At 50.8% G+C, this 17,411-nt stretch overlaps 4 protein-coding genes across 4 annotated transcripts; 3 read left to right on the top strand and 1 right to left on the bottom strand.

Annotated features, from left to right (window-relative positions):
• Nucleotides 1-1,077: 1,077 nt before the first annotated feature.
• On the top strand, nucleotides 1,078-4,849 carry NCS57_01344000 (uncharacterized protein; the record flags this gene model as incomplete). Its single annotated transcript, XM_053063076.1, has 8 exons — nucleotides 1,078-1,667; nucleotides 1,726-2,571; nucleotides 2,632-3,155; nucleotides 3,207-3,492; nucleotides 3,549-3,693; nucleotides 3,743-3,856; nucleotides 3,904-4,028; nucleotides 4,081-4,849. 8 exons carry the CDS (start codon nucleotides 1,078-1,080, stop codon nucleotides 4,847-4,849), a joined length of 3,399 nt encoding a protein of 1,132 aa, XP_052907971.1.
• Nucleotides 4,850-5,892: 1,043 nt separating this feature from the next.
• On the top strand, nucleotides 5,893-7,243 carry NCS57_01343900 (uncharacterized protein; the record flags this gene model as incomplete). The annotated part of the gene is made up of 9 exons (XM_053063075.1): nucleotides 5,893-6,016; nucleotides 6,070-6,089; nucleotides 6,137-6,173; nucleotides 6,225-6,292; nucleotides 6,349-6,600; nucleotides 6,652-6,773; nucleotides 6,821-6,882; nucleotides 6,931-7,167; nucleotides 7,215-7,243. 9 exons carry the CDS (start codon nucleotides 5,893-5,895, stop codon nucleotides 7,241-7,243), a joined length of 951 nt encoding a protein of 316 aa, XP_052907970.1.
• Nucleotides 7,244-10,330: 3,087 nt separating this feature from the next.
• NCS57_01343800 (uncharacterized protein) lies at nucleotides 10,331-14,168 on the top strand (the record flags this gene model as incomplete). Its single annotated transcript, XM_053063074.1, has 6 exons — nucleotides 10,331-10,387; nucleotides 10,438-10,521; nucleotides 10,585-10,645; nucleotides 12,097-13,424; nucleotides 13,493-13,939; nucleotides 13,992-14,168. The coding sequence occupies 6 exons, from the start codon at nucleotides 10,331-10,333 to the stop codon at nucleotides 14,166-14,168; spliced, it is 2,154 nt and encodes a 717-aa protein (XP_052907969.1).
• A 374-nt stretch (nucleotides 14,169-14,542) lies between these two features.
• On the bottom strand, nucleotides 14,543-16,525 carry NCS57_01343700 (Glucanase; the record flags this gene model as incomplete). The annotated part of the gene is made up of 2 exons (XM_053063073.1): nucleotides 14,543-15,289; nucleotides 15,350-16,525. The coding sequence occupies 2 exons, from the start codon at nucleotides 16,523-16,525 to the stop codon at nucleotides 14,543-14,545; spliced, it is 1,923 nt and encodes a 640-aa protein (XP_052907968.1).
• Between the last annotated feature and the right edge of the window lie 886 nt (nucleotides 16,526-17,411).

Genomic DNA, 17,411 nt, shown 5'->3' with positions numbered 1-17,411 from the left:
GGATGTTGGAGGCGATCTATAGGAGCAATGAGAAGGGGACCAGGGAGGATCATGTTTAATTTCTGTTGGTGTCACTTGTGGCAGCTGTTAACTTTATTGATCTGATATTATGCCATTGAAGCCTCGCTATAAGCTTTTGGTGATATTAATCATGCATTGGCTCTGTTACGCTGCTATAAGGACCTGTCTGAGTCCTCACCGAGTCTTTATGAGTTGGTTGTAACTAGATCCTATGAATTGCCTTAACAGGAAGCGGAAATTTTCACCGCAACCGAACTGGGAATGTATGGGTACTGTAGCCGTGTTCAACTTTCTTGGTCAAAAACGCTGCATAAGGCCATGGGGGAGGGGGTAGGGCAACTCAACAGAGATAATACAGCCGTGATACAACTAAAGCTTATACCCATGCGTTCAACTTTCAGGGACGTGATTGGGTGATGTACGAGGCCAACTGCCTTTAATGGCAAGATCTACAAGTGCACTGTCGCATTCTACTTGGAACCGAGATCAGAACCGACATAGTGGCTCGGCTGCGTCCGTTCCGCCACCTTGATTGTCAGGTGTCCAAGAGGCACGGCTAACTGGAACCTATAACTACAAATTAATATTGAGTAATTCAAGGCTGTGAGATAGATAGTGCCTGAAAAACGCCCGCAAAAATCCCGACGATACCACGACCAGGGTTGCTATTATCCGGACCCATAGACCCATAGTAAGCAGGCTTATCTCTCCTTTCCACAGTTTCCCTGCTGTTCCCGGCCTCTGGACATAACTAGCAAGCGAGGACGGATAGACGGCCGGTTATGGTATGGTGGCATCAATGAACAAAAGGTCCGGACCGTTAACTCAGCCTTAATTTAAGGCAAATGCAACCTTCCTTAGTAGGTGTATCGGAGTGACCAAAACGAGTTGTAATAAGCAGAATACCGAGCGGAGGGGATAACGGTTCTTGGCATCAGATCATCTAGAAGACTTAGTTGGAAAATGTAAAATATAAGCATACGGAACTCACCGTCTGGCAGAGCTATTGTAAAGTCATTCCACTCTTTTCACTCTTTTTTAGGGCTAGCCACTAAGATGAGGCTCATTTCTTTACTCTTGGCGATATCTCTCGCCACCCACGCCCAAGCCAGGGCAGTCTTTGCACACTTCATGATTGGGAATACGGAACAGTACACCAATGCTGATTTTGTCAATGATATCACAAAGGCCCAAGAAGCTCACATCGATGGCTTTGTGTTGAACATTGCATACGATGACCCCACCAACGATCGTTCTATCCCCATGGCTTTCGATGCAGCCGGTAGCCTGGGCTTCAAACTACTATTCTCTTTCGACTATGCCGGCAATGGAGACTGGCCAATGGACCAAGTCATTAGCCTCATCAACAAGTACAGCTCGCATTCTGCTCACTTTAAGCGTGGCTCTCAGCCATTGGTGTCCACGTTTGAAGGCTTTAAGAGGGCTAGTGACTGGAGTACAATCAAGGACAAGACTAACTGCTTTTTTATGCCAAGCTGGTCTTCCGTGGGAGCGAAGAGAGCCGTCAGAACAGGCGAGACTGACGGCCTCTTTAGCTGGGCGGCCTGGCCTGAGGGTCCGAACAAGATTGACATGGAGGTTGATGCATCCTACCTCATTTTCTTGAACGGGTCATCATACATGATGTAAGTCATCCAGATGAGAGTCGTATTGACATGGGACTTGCTAACTCTTTCATGAAAGGCCAATTTCTCCCTGGTTCTACACCAACCTTCCCGGCTACAACAAGAACTGGCTCTGGCGTGGAGATTCGCTGTGGCATGATCGCTGGAATCTGGCCTTTACCCTTGTCTCACAAGACCAGTGGCCAGGCCAACCAGAATATTTGCAGATCATCTCGTGGAACGACAATGGAGAGTCTCATTACATTGGTCCTCTGAACGACAAAGCCTACGTCGCCTTCGACATTGGCAAGGCTCCCTACAACTACGTCAAGGGTATGCCTCATGACGGCTGGAGAAAGCTGCTTCCCTACGCAATCGACACCTTCAAAAACGGAATCGCCACCATCAACCAAGAGGTTCTTGTGGCTTGGTACCGAACCACTCCGGCATCGGCATGCGGCACCGGCGGGACGACGGGAAATACGGCAGCTCAGCTGCAGCCTGAGATGCCACCTGGAGAACTCTCCCAAGACAAGATCTTTTTCTCGGCCTTGCTGACGTCCCTGCTCACTCCAAGAGTCACGATCGACGGCCAGAGGCGTGTTGTTAACTGGGACGATGCTCCTTACGGTTATGTGGGCATGTATCATGGCAGCTTTGCATACGAAGGCCGTGTTGGCAAGGTTCTCATCGAGCTCGTTGACAATTCAGGCGCTGTTGTTGCTACGCTAAATGGTGCTGATCTTACAAAAACCTGTGAAAAGGGCATCACCAATTGGAATCCCTGGGTTGGCAGTACCACAACCTCGCGATCCGTTTCTGCAGCGCCGGCACTCTCTCTGTCAAAGCAGCAGTGTATGAAGGGCACTGGACGAGACGGTTTCAAGGAGCTTTGCGAGTTTACATGTTCCTTTGGTTATTGTCCGTAAGTGAGAGCACACGCCACCAAAACAGATGATGATAGCTAACCAGCTGCGCCCAACAGTCCAGGCCCGTGTACCTGCACCAAGCTGGGCAAGGCTCTGGATACACCAGACCCTAAGAATGTTGATGGCTACCCCCTTGCCGGATCAGACTGCACCTACAAAGGTCTTTGTTCGTATGCTTGTAACTACGGCTACTGTCCGCCCAAGTTTTGCACCACGGCCTCTTCGGCCAAGGACAAGTGTGTCATTCCACCCGAAGCAGCAGACCCTGAAGACTCGGACGATGCCTGCACCTCAGGAACTGGAACAGGCAACTTTGAAGGACTCTGCAGTTTCTCGTGCGGACGTGGTTACTGTCCCCAGCCTCAATGCAAGTGCACGGGACGTGGCCCGGCCATAACACCTCCGCCTGCCACCTCTGCCGGAGGATACCCAGCAAACGGTCTTCTAGGGGACTATACAGGCCTGTGTAGCTTCGCGTGCTCCCGTGACTACTGCCCGCCGGGTGCTTGTTCCAAGGCCAACCCTTACGGTGCTCTCTTCAAGGAGGAGCTTCGGACGTGCGATTCTTCTGATGAAAAGAGTGAGCTCCCTGGACCCACTTTTGCTAGATACGAACTAACACTTGGTCTAGGCGCCTGGAACTGCCCGAATCTCAACTGCTACAAAGCTGATACTCTGACCAACACTGCCAAAGAACGGTGGGATTCTGTCGGTGCAGGAGAGTTCTTCAATTACACGTCAAACTGGTTCTATTATCAGAATGAGGTGGCCATTGGTGGTAACACAATGTTCTACAAAACGCCTTTCCAGGATCAGTACATTCGTTCCATTGCCTACTTCTACGGCGGCCGTGACTCGAATGGGGCGAATAGGGCAGCAGACAACTACGACTGCGACATTATTGGAACCAACGCATGGTATGTACTTTTAAAGCACTGTCTTGTTACAGCAACTGATCATGATAAAAATCTAGCACAAACCCCTTCAAATGTGGAACGACTCAATACCCCGGCATGGATCTGGTCTTTGCCTCGTTCTCCAACTTGCACAACTTCATCACCAACATGTATCTTTCGATAGATGGTGTTGCCGCCAGCGCGGCAGCGAACTCGGCCACGGTCAGTAAAGTCCATCGCTGCTTGACTCTCTTACTAACCACTCAATCAGATTGCCGACAAATTTGGTGACCCCAAGTTGGACGAGGGTCTCAAGTTCCTGCAGGAGTTCGCGGACTACTTTGGTCTAGCCATGAATTTTGCTGGCGGCTCATTCTGGAGCAAGGTAAGTTGGAGGATCAAATCTGGTTGAAACGTGCTAACAGCAATAAGATGATCACGGATCCAAATGCTTTCAAGGCATTTGGAGAAGTTGTTTCAAGGGCCGAACAGCTCTCCGGCACCGTCGAGACCTTCACATCCCTCTACAGCACTATTTCCGAGGCACAGACCGAAGAGTATGACACCAAATGACCCTCCTGATAAGATCCCATACTGACAGATTAACAGGGCTATGAATGCGCTTGAGATCCTCACAGATGTCAGCAAGGCAGGCGACGAGTTTGCCAAGCAGGTTCGCCAGACGCTTGACAAATTCATGAAGCAGATATTTGATGGAAGCTACCTGTCAACAAGACGCCTGTACCCCATGATTGCCGACGGAACTTGGCTCGACGCCCCCAAAGTTTCCATCTTTGACTTTCACAAGAACATCGAACCCATCATGAACGCCATGCTCATCAACAAGGCCTGGACCACCGGCGCCAACGGAAACGCCATTGTAATTCTCGTCAAGGAGGGTCATGTGACATACCCCCAGCCTCGACGCGGTAATGCTGCTCTCATGACCAACGACGACGGTGAGGCTACGCAGCACTTTTACACGAGTGAGACGGGCGAGAAGTGGACGCTGTGGATAGCCCAAGTCGACGTCTGCACGCAGAACCGCTGTGACCGTCGGTTCAAGGCGCCCAAGGGTCTCGACGAGATCAGAAAGGAGAACGACTTTGGCGTTACCATCGAAAACATGATTCTGTCACCTTTCTTCAACTGGCGGAGACAAGGGAACCAGAACTATCATCCGACAAAGCTTGATCCATACGCCAAGAATGGTGACAAGTCGGCGTCGTCGCAGGTCCCATTTTCAGTTGGCCTCAACCATCCCGGCGCCATCCCGATCCCTGTCTGCGATATCGAGACGGCTTGGCAGAACATTGCCAAGTGGTGGAGGGACCCCAGTGAGGCTCCTTGTGATTACTATCCCTGCTGCAGTTACTAGTCTCAAACGCAGGCTTAGGAAATCCTAGTTCTCTGTTTTTAAACGGAGTGTACATTGTGTTCGGGGATAGTAGCACCGACTTGGCCACCTGGGCCTTAACAGATTTCTCTTGTATACGTGGAAACGGCCAACAATCATTATCTTCATGACCATAGGCACCACTCTCTAGCTCGTGGTTTTCTTCTGTATCAATCAATTATTTCATGCCAAATTTTGCCTTTTGTTGCCACCAATTGAGGGGCTCTTACAGCCTCTTCATTTCCCCTGACCGTTGAAAGTGCTAAGTAGGTGGGGACTGTAGAAGCGTACGCTCTGTTCCGCACCGAGGATAAGATTATATCGATGACGTCCGTATTTTGACCGCGTGTGATTATTTGATTCTTGCCAGCTATCCAAGTACCCATGACTTGGTACTCTCCCATCTGGAACCCCTCCATCTCACGGTTGGGGAGGTTTGAGCAGAAGCACCCCAACCCTACACACCATCGAGCATAAAGCAGAAATATCTGCTATACTATGTAGAAGCGCGCCTATCAAGTTTTGAATCACCATCCCCAAGTGCCCCTTTCGCCCGTCCCCCGACAAGATAGAACGAGTCATTGCAAGCGCCACTGACGAAAAGGTCCAGACCAACCTTGGCGCCACACATGGTTTCCACGTGGCTGTCTACAGTGAACATCACATGCTCTACACAATGTCTGGCTCATCTGACTTGGAGATGGTTGCCGCTAAATACAGCAGAGGCAACGATCAACGAGGCCAAAGGGTTGCAATGTCAGACTTTAGGGCAGACCCTGTCTGCTCTCCCCCGGGATAATCGGCAGTTCACCGCGTGTTCCACGCGTTCTGGAGACAATTTTCCTTTTTCATCGTTGCCGGCATGACCTCTATGCCTGTATGTATTCAAGAATTGGACCAGCTGTGGGAGTGTTGATGCCAGGTACTCCTCCGCCCCCTGCTGATCTCGATCCTCATCGCGCCCGAGGCTCCCTTGCGCGCGGTCGCGCACCAATTCAGTCGAGAGCCGTTCGACCGACAACAACATGTCTAGTGAGGTTCCAACGTTGATAGGCGTGAGCTCGATGCTTCTGGCGCTGGTTACGATATTCGTCACGATCCGATTATTCGTGCGTAGCGTTCTGCTACGGAGCCTCGACTGGGACGATGGTAAGGACCCCAGTTTCCGTTATTGCCAGTCATGGAGTCTAACGTGGGGAAAGCACTCGTCCTTCTCAGCTGGGTAAAGCACTTGCTCTTGATACCTTGAATACTCGCTCATCCTTCTAGTGCCTCATGATGGTCTTCTTGAGCACAGTAATAGCCAGTGAGTCCAAAAAGTCAGATTGCAACGTGCTACAGCTGATAGCTATTCCAGTGACCAGAGTCGGCTTGGGGTCCTATGTCGATACGGTGTCGGAGGACCACCTCCGTAAGTTTTTGGAGGCAAGAGATTCAATGTCATGAGATATCTTTGCGATAGCTAACCTCTGCAACCATAGCTCCGAGTCGTCATCTCGCTTGCCTATATCTGGGGCTTTGTCACCGTCAAAATGTCTTTTGCGGTTCTCTACCTCAGATTACTTCCTGGCACCATCTATCGACGGCTGAACCAGGTATTGCTAGTTTTACTACTTGCCCAAGGCCTTGAAGAGTCCTTGGTTGTTATTTTTAGGTGCACTCCAGTTGATAAAGCTTGGAAGCCCTCCAAAAAGGGGCATTGCCTAGACTTGAGAAGTTTTTACTACACCTCTGTAAGACCAAGACCAAGGAGAACTTCGCGGCACAGATGCTGACAGTAGCAGTTCGGTATCAAGCTCGTTACAGACATTGTCCTCTTTACCCAGCCGATCCCGATGGTTTGGAGAATGCAGCTGTCTAGAACAAAAAAGATAGGTGTGGTGTTGATGCTTTCACTCGGCCTGTTGTAAGTCCACCAAACACTCATACACAAGACAAAACTGATGAGCGTAGCGTCTGTGTCATATCGATCGTCAGGGTTACCTACATTTCCGTGCTAAATACCGATGTCACACGTAAGTGGCCGACTTAATCACGTTGAATATCCGCCTTGACAATACAAGGTGCCATTGTATCGTCCCTTCTTTGGTCTGAGGTCGAGGTCAGCGCGCTTGTCCTCTGCGCCTGCATTCCCTCGCTCCGGCCGTTCCTTCGATGTTTTCCAAGACTCAACAAAGCACTCGGACTCTCATCGGGTGAGGACTCGAACATGCGGTACAACCGACGTGTGAGCCAAAATCGGCGGCCGGTGCTGTTGACGAGCCAGAGCGGTAGCCATAAACACTCGCGAAGGGTAACATGTGAGTCATCAGAGGTTAGACGGGCTGAGGGGGGTTCTGATGAGTAGCCCAGGAGATCATTGGAGCTGGATTCTAGATATGGGGAGAATCGACCTCTGGACCTACACGACAAAATTTTGGATTAGACCAGATAATGGAGGAGTATGAATTTCGCAGATTCGGCGCACAGGCTGTGTAAAAGCTTCGACACTGAGAACATCTATCTTGGTTCACTCGAAATATTAGAGATTTCCGATATGCAGGCTCTGCGGTATGGACTCATTGATGCAAGGCGGCGTTGCCGATCTGACTCTTTTATTAGGCAGGAATGCCTTCAATTGGTGAATCAATTGGTCCTCTCCCCCAATGAGCAAAACCGATACTCTTTCGCTGCTGAGTAAGATGTCCCGTTGGGTGTTCCTTGCTTGTGCCCCTCAGCCTTGCTGGTTGGTGGCATTTCAGCCTAAATCATCGCTACCTAACGCAATAATCACCTCACCCACCCGCTTGTATAGTCTTATTCCTTGTTGGTCTCAGCGAATCAAGACTCTCAATCTCGCATTGAAACATACAGATCATCAGAGACTCAGTTACAGCTAACCCCTTCCGGGATGTTCTGGCTGCTCGGCCGTTCGCAACCAGACGTCACACTGAAGCACGCCAGCTCACACTCCGCCTCAACAGCCACGACTCCCGCCTTGGTATGGTTGGTCGGATAGTGAATGCGCGAGTTCAACTGCAAGCTCCTGATAAAACCTGACAAGCCAACCAACGCAAGATGGATTTAAGGTTCATCTTGAATCCGACGTGCCCAGCGTCAGAAGCCAAGGGCACGCAACCTCAAAATCTACAAGATGCTCCTACGGCCTACCACTATACTCCTCTGAAACATCCGGATGAGATACGGCTGCTCATAATCGAACCCGGAAGGCCGTCAGAAGCCGTGAAATGCAACCTTGTTCATACTCGGCTTTCTCACACGCCGTCATATGAAGCCTTGTCATACACATGGGGGACGGAGGAAAGACCAAGTCAGATCTATTGTGGGCAAGATGGACACATTTCAGTTACTCAAAACTGCCTAGAAGCCATCAAGAGCCTGCGGTACAAAGATCGCCAAAGAGTCACATGGATAGACGCAGTTTGCATCGATCAGCCTAGCATTGCTGAGCGCGGTCACCAGGTTGCAATCATGCCGTCTATCTACCGACAGGCAAAAAAGGTGATCGTATACCTAGGTGAGTCCACAGAAGACAGTGGCATCGCTATGGAATACCTCAAAAGCCACGAATTCATCAACGATGATGCAACATCCTTCTCACCTTCACACTCTCAACTGGCCTTAGGGAAGCTTCTTTCGCGTCCTTGGTTCTCTAGACTATGGGTCCTTCAGGAAATATTCATGTCTGCATCTGCAGACGTGATCTGCGGTCACAAGAGCGTTCCTTGGGCCTGTTTCCGGCGGCTTGCGAAATGGAATCCTCAAAACTCGCCCCAAAAGATACCCCTTGTTATGTCTGTCAGCAGTTATCACAGCAAACAAAATCCTTCTATTCAGGACTTCTTCAGAATTCTCTGCAATACCCGCGATTGCGGTTGTAAGGACCCTCGAGACCGAATATTTGCCCTCTTTTCGATGGGGCCAGAGGACCTGCACAAAAGTCTGAATATCGACTACGAGGAGTCTACTGAGACAGTTTTCACGAATACGGCCATCTATCTAATCAACTCTATCGGTCTAGATGCGTTGTGTGGTGTGGGAGGAAGAGAGGGAAGCAGCAGTTTGCCTTCTTGGGTCCCCGACTGGAGGAGGCCAGTCGGGTCAACACCAATGATGGATATGGTGGACGAAGCTGGCTCTGCCGGGGGGAGACGGCATGACCAAGTCTTCCAATTCTTTGACTCGCACCAGACGGGGCAACAGACTGTTCTTCAGACTTTTGGCTGCCACTTTGGTAATGTTGAATCTATGGGAGACATCTTCTTGCCAGACCGAAGCAACTTGGGCCATGTCATTGGCCAAGGTTGGAAAGAGTTCACTGGCAATGAAACCTCGAACCTCCAATCCTTGATTTACAGGCAGTCATTCTTTCGGACTCTGTACATGGACGCCAAGACCACAACTTCATGGGCTGAGAAGCGTCTAGAGGAACGGCCGGGCAACTCGCATGTCTCAATCGATTATGGCGATGACATAGAAGAATTTACTTTGGGCAAAAAAATCTACTTGGAGAAGAACTTGGAGCAGATGGTGGACGCATGGGACAAACTAAAACAAGAGCTGGATTGCGAGAGCTTCCCGTTCGCGAAGCGGAAGAGACTATATTCCTGCTGCACAGGACGCCGGCTATGCAAGACTCGACAGTCGTTTATTGGGTTGGTCCCAGCCCAAACCCAGCAAAAAGACGAAATATTTATCCTAAGGGGAGCAAGATGTCCTTTTGTTCTTCGCAGGGAACATGATCGCTACTTCATGGTCGGGCCTTGCTTTGTTTGGGAAGCTATGGCTAGGCGGCATTCTCGTGCCCAATTCACGAAAATTGAGATTTGGTAGACGTGTGCCGGGAGTATGGGAATATGTGTCGAATATATAATATTGCCATTGTTATGGCTCTCAGGACCATAAAACCAAGCACTTGTCGCAGTATCATCGGCGAGAAGACCCAGTGCAAAGTCTTTGATTGCAGAGTAGACCACGAGAAACCAAGGGCATTTTTCTCAGTGACTAATCGGTCTAGCACCTGGTCATGCGGAACTCTCGGCTACACCACAGACCCCTTTGTTGTGGGACACGACAAACCTTATCGTAATTGCAATGAAGCTGCCTTGTACAAGGGGCCCATCTTTCTATTGACCAAGCTTCCAGCCTCTTGGTTAACTGCCGACCTACTGCAATCGCAATGACAGGCGGTGTAGCGCGACGGAGTTCCGCGAGATAGTGCTCATATCTAAGTTTACTTGGTTAATCACGAGGAATTAGCCTTTGGCTTGGGTTATCCGAGGTCACCAAGTTACCTTGCCAAGAAATAAAAGGAGTCAAAACACATTTTGGCTTACGTGGACAAGCTTGAGCTCAGTCGAGATCTCTTACTATATAACTCTCATCTTTGTTAAATTTTGGGGAGCAACTTCTGAGTCCCCTCACCAGCATATCCTTTACTACGACGGAACTCGATAGCACACAATGAAACTCCAGACATCTGCCCTTGTTTTCTTCCTCCCCGCAGTCTTGGGCTGGTGGGTGCGTACCAGACTCGTCCTCGCACATTGACGATTGCTAATGCCGCGCAGAACTGCAACTTGCCCGCTGGCACTGGAGACTATGGCACCTGCGTTGAAGATGGAAATGCTGGAACCGCACTCCCTTGTACCAACGTAAGTTCCGTTTCCGACTCCTCAGATACACTAGATACATGCTGACGCGAAGGACCCGCTCAGGACCATCCCTGCAAGAGGCAGGGCAACGGATGCATTGACGTTGGCGGTGCTACTGCCCACTGTTCTTGAGACAATTCGGCTTTAATCCCATTATTAAAGAGATGCCGTGGTATTCTTGGCGATAGACAAATGCGTAAATAGCCTTACATCGAAGAAGGGTACGACAGTACTGGGAATACCCTCGTTCGGAGGATACTGTTCGTGTCAGTATATAGTCTTAACATATCAATGTCATGTTTCCGCCGTTCTCGTGATCTCGCTCCCAAGGCAGCTCGATCTTTTTTTTTTTCTATTCTTTCAACCAACTCTTGTGCACAATCGTCTTGGGACAGTGACGAGAGGGCGTCAGACCCCCTTGTCGAACCTAAGGAATCCAGGAAAAGAATCCTTCGTATAAATCAAGGCTAGTAAGTTAGAGTTTATCATCGGTAATAACCGTCCTAGTGACACTATGACCGGGGTTGGTAGAGAGACCCATCTTGTGTCGATCGTTATTTGTTTCGGCATTTGCGGGCTTGACAGGTTTCCAACGATGGACTGGGTGGGGGTACTTGTGGAGGAGTGGATACGAAGGGAACAGGTCGTTATCGTCGCTTGCTTCATTGACAAACGGTCGGCCTCAGGAGTATGTAACAAGAATAACTATGTCGGACCTGACGATTAGGCAGTTAAGAGAAAGCTCATCAAGATGTACTTGTCCGTACTGGCAGAATAAAAGACGAGATGAATACCTAGATGTTGAAATCAAGCCTTTGGTCGAGTTTTGAGATTATCAGGAGAGAAACAGCCAATTGACTTGTGATTCATTTCTTTCTTGGAACAAGAACAGTAAATAAGTAACGTTGCAAGATGCTTTTATGAATATTTGTAGCTTTGGAATAATCGCGCATTTTTGCAACAAATCCCCCCCCCGAGTAGCTTGAACAGTTCTCCTCAATGCTGCGAGTCAATCATCGGGCAGAAAGAACGCCCAGCAAGACCAACTAATTTCCCGAAGAGTACAAAGAGGGATAGAGAGCACATCGTCCATCGAAAAGGTGGCATCTAATATAATCTTAGTACGGAGGAAACCCCCAACACCCATCTCAGACACGAAAATGTGACAATTTTGGACTGTGTAATCTGATGATCCCTCCAGCCCATATTTTTCTATGAAATCCAAACTTCCAAACCCTTGGCTCTGCATTCAACGCATCTGCCCACCTCCTATTCCCTTATCGTGCAGTCTCGTGAGGCCTCCGATGGCGTTAACAGCCTCAGGCGGGGTAGCACGTGACTGGCGAACAACCTCCAGGCATCAGTCCATGACTGACTTGTCATCTTTACAACTCCCATAGTCAGTCACACATCATCCATAGCCCGTTCTACAAGCCCTGAAATCTCATGTCGATCGCACATTGCGCCCTTTGTGGCCTGAATATCCCGTCTAACAATTCATCCCTCTGGACCAGCAAGTTCCGAGCGGGTTGGTGTTCAAGTGCCTGATTCATGACCTCTACTAACGGGGGCCAGTCTACACCGACAAGGAAAACTGGAATCAAGCTAGGCTTTCTGGCGTTGGTACTATCAATAATGATGGAGCAAAAGCTCCTAGGGACTCCAAGCGTCGCTTTGACGATGACGACATCCAGCCGACAGACTTGATCACGATGGATTTAGCCACCAGGTCTTTCAACAAGTTCATAGGCCCCAACCCATCTGCCCAAGAGCCGGGATTCTGGGGCTTTGGGTTCCATGCGAGTTGTTGGGGTATCCTCACACACCTCTTCCAGCCTAACCTCAACGACCTTCTGCAGGCGTGCCTCTCTTTCCCACTCAGAGACCGTGGCATCCTTGACTGGGGACACACCTATGGCGGAGCGATAGTAATCAAAGAGGACGATGGTCTGCCTATGCTACTACCACGGTACTTCAGGGGGGCCAACACAATGGACCCTATGCGTCAAGACCCTTTCAACCTTTCTGCGATACTAGAGCTGGCGAGATCTGCGATACCCGAGCACCCGATTGATAAGACCAGCGCAATCGAGGTCTCTTGTCAGGCCTCAGGCGTTGATCCCTTCAACTCATTACCACCCGAGCTCATTGCGGCGATTCTAGAGTTTGTGCCATCTCGTTATGTGTTATGTGTGAAGCTTGCCTCACGTCCGTTCGCGGCTTGCCCATTGACAGAATCGTTTTGGGCGTCACGGTTCCTCGAGGGGAATGATTTTCACCATGTGTTTGAGGTGTGGAAGTCGAAGCCCAAGTCTTGGGCAAGTATGCACCAGGCTTTGAGGGGCATCAGACATCATCGCAAACTACTCAGCCGAAAGCGTGTCTGGGATCTATCTCTGAAATTGCGAGATCTATTGGACCAGTTGATGCCAATTTGTCATGGAGATTCTTTGCACAGCTATTTTGAACCAGTGGGAAACCATGATCACCTGGACTGGCAAGTTGCAAGTCGAGGTCTTGCAAGACCTGAAGACGAGTTCAGGCAAGGTACTAGGTCTCTTCGAACTCGAGTTATCGACATCCCACAAGATGTTCAGGAGGTCTTCATCAGCTTCGTCCAGCTTAGCCTTGGCGAGTTCGTTTCTGGTATTCGATTTCAGCGTCAGAATGGGGAAGACGTACGAATTGGGTACACTGAGGCTAGTCGAGAATTCCCTCTTGGTATTCCATCTGGTCTTGGAATTCGCGGCTTGTTTTTGGCGTTTAGCGAAATGGGTGTTCAAGCCATCTCCGCGCTGATGGAAGACGACACTCGTTCTCCTTGGAGAGGCGCAGAACAGGGGCTTCCCAAAATGCGGTTGAGTACGATGTTCAGACTGACCGCACTGAAAGGAGAGTTTGATGTCCGTATACCCTATCCAAGATCATATTTTCTGCATTTCAACGCTAACTAATTACTTGTCACCTCCAGGCCTTCAAGCTGGTGGCTCTCAGCATCCCTATAATCTCTACCAACAAGATTCCACCCCAGGAGACACACTTATGGGACGACATCCCACCAGATCACCTTTGTCTCAATGGAAGTGACGACGACTTTCCCAAGACCGACTACCGGCACATTCCTTTGCCGTACTCAACTGTGTTCTTTGGTGGAACTTACGGACAAGACCTGGCCCAGCTTGTGCAAATCAGATGGACATTTTATATCGATGTGATTTCTGCTCTGCAGTTCATCTACACGGATTCCTCAAAGAACAAGTATTTTGGAGGAAGAGATCCTTTCGCAGAATCTGGAAGAGAGAGGAGACCTACAAATGTTCGGGATAATGAACAGCTCTTCTCTATTGACGGACCAGCTGGGGAACTCATCACATCGATCGAGGTCCAAGGTGGCAAGGACCGAGTCGAGGGCATGACTGTAAGTGTGTCACTCCCCTGGGCTAATTGGTAACTGACCATGTGCCAAACAGCTCAAAACCAACTTTGGAAGAAAGGTTACGTTCCCCCAGAATTATTTGAGGGGCGGCTCCGCCTGGACAGTCATTGAACCTGAGGGTGATGTGATTGTTGGATTTTATTCTGTTGTTGTGAGTGCCTTACCTCATGAAACTAAGTGGCCCCTAACAACGTTTAGGAACGCGGCTTGAGGAATGTCGGCTTAATGTCTATGAATGGATCTGCTGCAAACAGATACCCAGACATACGAGCAGTGAGTAATACAAATTTCCAAGGTCTATATCGCGTGGCTTACATGGAACCTATTCTGTAGCCGAATTGCTCCGTTTTATGAGGCAATCCTGTACAGATCATGCACATCGCCAAAGCAAAGGAAGGGGGGGCCCAAATGGGCGTCAAGTAACATCAAACGATTCACCAAATCGTGGATTAGGCTAGACATAACTATTGTACAGGGATCATCACGGCGTATTCCATGACAAAAGAAGACTGATATCTACTCGAATCCACGAGGAGACTGTTGGTCCCGGAAGAAAGAGGCTAGAAGAGTGAAAAAAGTCGTGCCTTAGGCAGAGGCGACGCACTGGGAGTACCAGGGGTTCTGCTCCTTGCAGGTGTAGCCAGAAATGCAGGTGGTGGCACCGGTCCAGCCCTGGCCACCGCATCGCTGGTAGGCACCGGCAGCAGAGGAAGAGTCGGAACCGCTGGAAGGCTGAGCAGAGGGCTGAGCAGAGGGCTGAGCAGCGGAGGGCTTGGCCGAAGGCTGGGATCCGGAGCCGGCGGTGGTGGCAGGCTTGGCACTAGTGGGCTGCGCGTCCTCGGGGTCAGCCTCGCACTCCTCCTCCTCATCTTCAGTTGCAACGGGGGTGTTCACCTCAGTAGTGGCGGGCTTTTTGGAGGGAACAGCAGCGGCCTGGGAAGAGGAAGCCTTGGGGACCTCGGCGGCGGCGGAAGAAGGCGACTGAGCGGCGACGGAAGAGGGCTTGATCGACTGGACAACGGTGGTCTGGGGCTTGCTGGCGGCAACGCTGGTCTGGGCACCGGCGGAAGCGGACTTGGAGGCAACGGGAGAAGCACTGGCGGCCTTGCTGGGGGAGGTGGAACCGGAACCGGAGCTGGCTTCCTCGCCACCCTCAAAGGTGGTGCCGATGGGACCGAACTTGATGTTGGAGAAGCTGACCTTGGAGTTGGGAGCCTCGGCTTCGACCTCCTTGGGGACACCAGAGTCAGTAGAGCAGGTTCCGCGCTTGGCACCAGCACCAGTAGCATCAACGGGGTAGGTCGAGTCGAGCCAGAGAAGGTTGGCCTTGTGCTGTTGAATAGTTAGCATCCATCACTTTGCATCAGATGAGATACTCGTATCAAAACTCACGTCGTCCCACAGACTCATGGTCAGGACCATGGGGGCAGCAAGAGCGTCGCTCATCTGGGAGAAGCCACCCTTGGCAACAAAGTCGTCATCATCGCCAAAGGCCTTCTTCTGGGCAGAGCAGAACTCCTCAGTGACCGAGTTACCGGCGTTGTTGGCGACCTTGGACTCGGGGTTGCCAATGACCTTACCGTTCTGGACGTAGAAGCGCTTGATCTCGGAGAGACCACCGCTGCTTCCCTTGATGAACTGGGTGACAACGGTGACCTTCTTCGTGGTATCGACAGTAAACTCAGATCCGGGTCCGTAGAAGGTCTCATTGCCCTGGCGGAAGGGGTTGAAGTCGCAGCCATCGGGGTCGCAGGTGCCGGCGTAGCGGGTCTTGGAGTAAGTTCCGCCACAGTTATCGCCCTCGCATGTGTGGTAGGTGAGGGTCTTGCAAGGGTGGGGAGTATAAGCAGTAGAGATATCGTTGGCCTCCCAAATATCCATCTCAGGGCAGCAAGCACCGAGGTTGCCGGTTCCCGAGTTGGGGTCGGTCTCGGAGGGGGTCCAGTTCTCAACGTTGGCCTCGCCGTTGATGAACTTGACGTCGCGGGCACACTGAGCATCACAGTAGCCAGTGCCGTACTTGGCACCTGCCTTGTTACCGTCGCTCTTGGCCTTGCCACCGTCCTCGTCCATGGAGACAAAGTACAGGGCACCGTTGACACCGCAGCTGATCTGAGAGACGTCGACGTCAAAGGTGAACTCGTTTCCGAGCAGAGAGAACATCTGGTAGGTCTCATCGTCCTCCATGAGATACAGACGGCTTCCCACATTCGTGGCGTATGCCCCTTTCGTTACGAAGCTCAGGCTAAGCTGGTCACCGCTGGTGGTTACACCATAGGTGGAAGCATAGTCGGCACCGTCAACGCAGCACTTCTCTGCGCAAGTCTTGCCGTCGGGGCAGATGGAGGTATCCCACTTGTTACCGGTGTAACAGTTGGTGCTACCCTCGACAGTGTGAGTCCATCGCCAGTTGGCGTCAACGACGACCGAGCCGGAAACCTCGGTGCAACCGCTCTCGGTGCACTTGGACCAGGTCAGGGGTGGGTGGGTCTCTTGAGTCGAGGTGCAGGCCTGCTGCGCGCGAACACTGGCGATCAACGCCGTAGCGAGTGAGATAGCGCGGTACATTTTGAAGGAGTGTAAAGGGTTGGAAGTGTTAGAAAGGAATGTAAATGGTGGGTAAAAGAAAGAAGGTAAGGAACGAAAGCGCCAGGCTTGTGGTCCAAATGAAGGTGAGATCCGTGATGTGATGATGAGAAAAAGATGCCATCTGGAGGCGAAGCATAGAACTTATATAGTCTCACTCTAATCTGTGAACCACTCGAGCGGGTTTCGGATTCCCCATCGTATCTCGCTCATATTCCCGCATTCCTCGGTAAGCGGCCCGAAATGTTGGGATCATCAGCCTGGATCCCATGGACCTCTCACCCGTATCTTACCACGGAAGTATTCCAGCAACCAGAGCCTCGCTCAGGGACTCACAAATGGGCTCAGAAGTGGCGTGGACATTGCAATCTGCTGAGAGAACCTCACGATTTCGGTGAGGGGGGCCAGCCCTTCATAGTTCCAGAGGTTCTCGATCTTGGGACCCTGATTAATTACTCCGTGGCGCACTCGACGAGATTTCGAGAGCTATCAGAGCGTGGAATGGGTGGATAGTGAGCCCAATGTCGCCTGTTTGTGATGATATTGAGCGTGGTCTGTGGTGAGCGTTGTCGCGGGGGAGGACTCTGATTGGAGGCATTTCTATGCTTGTCGAGATGGTGGGCTGTCAACTTGCAGGGGTTCTCCTGAAACAGGGACCGCTCTGACAGGCCGGGGGTTGTTCCTGCATCGTCTCGTGGTCTGAAGAAGGGATGAATTTTGGTTTAAATGGTGGATGTCGCCCAAGATGAGATCGACAGTCTTGATATGAACGATGCAGTACTTATTCCACATAAAGGCTGCCAAGGAACATGTTGTAGTTCGTAGAGAAACGGTAGTCTTTGACAGATTCCTCTTTCTTGGGTATCCA

The sequence above is a fragment of the Fusarium keratoplasticum genome, chromosome 11 (assembly GCF_025433545.1).
Source record: "Fusarium keratoplasticum isolate Fu6.1 chromosome 11, whole genome shotgun sequence".
Taxonomy (NCBI): domain Eukaryota; kingdom Fungi; phylum Ascomycota; class Sordariomycetes; order Hypocreales; family Nectriaceae; genus Fusarium; species Fusarium keratoplasticum.
Note: the sequence above shows the minus strand (reverse complement) of the source record. Positions and strands in the feature narration are given on the sequence as shown.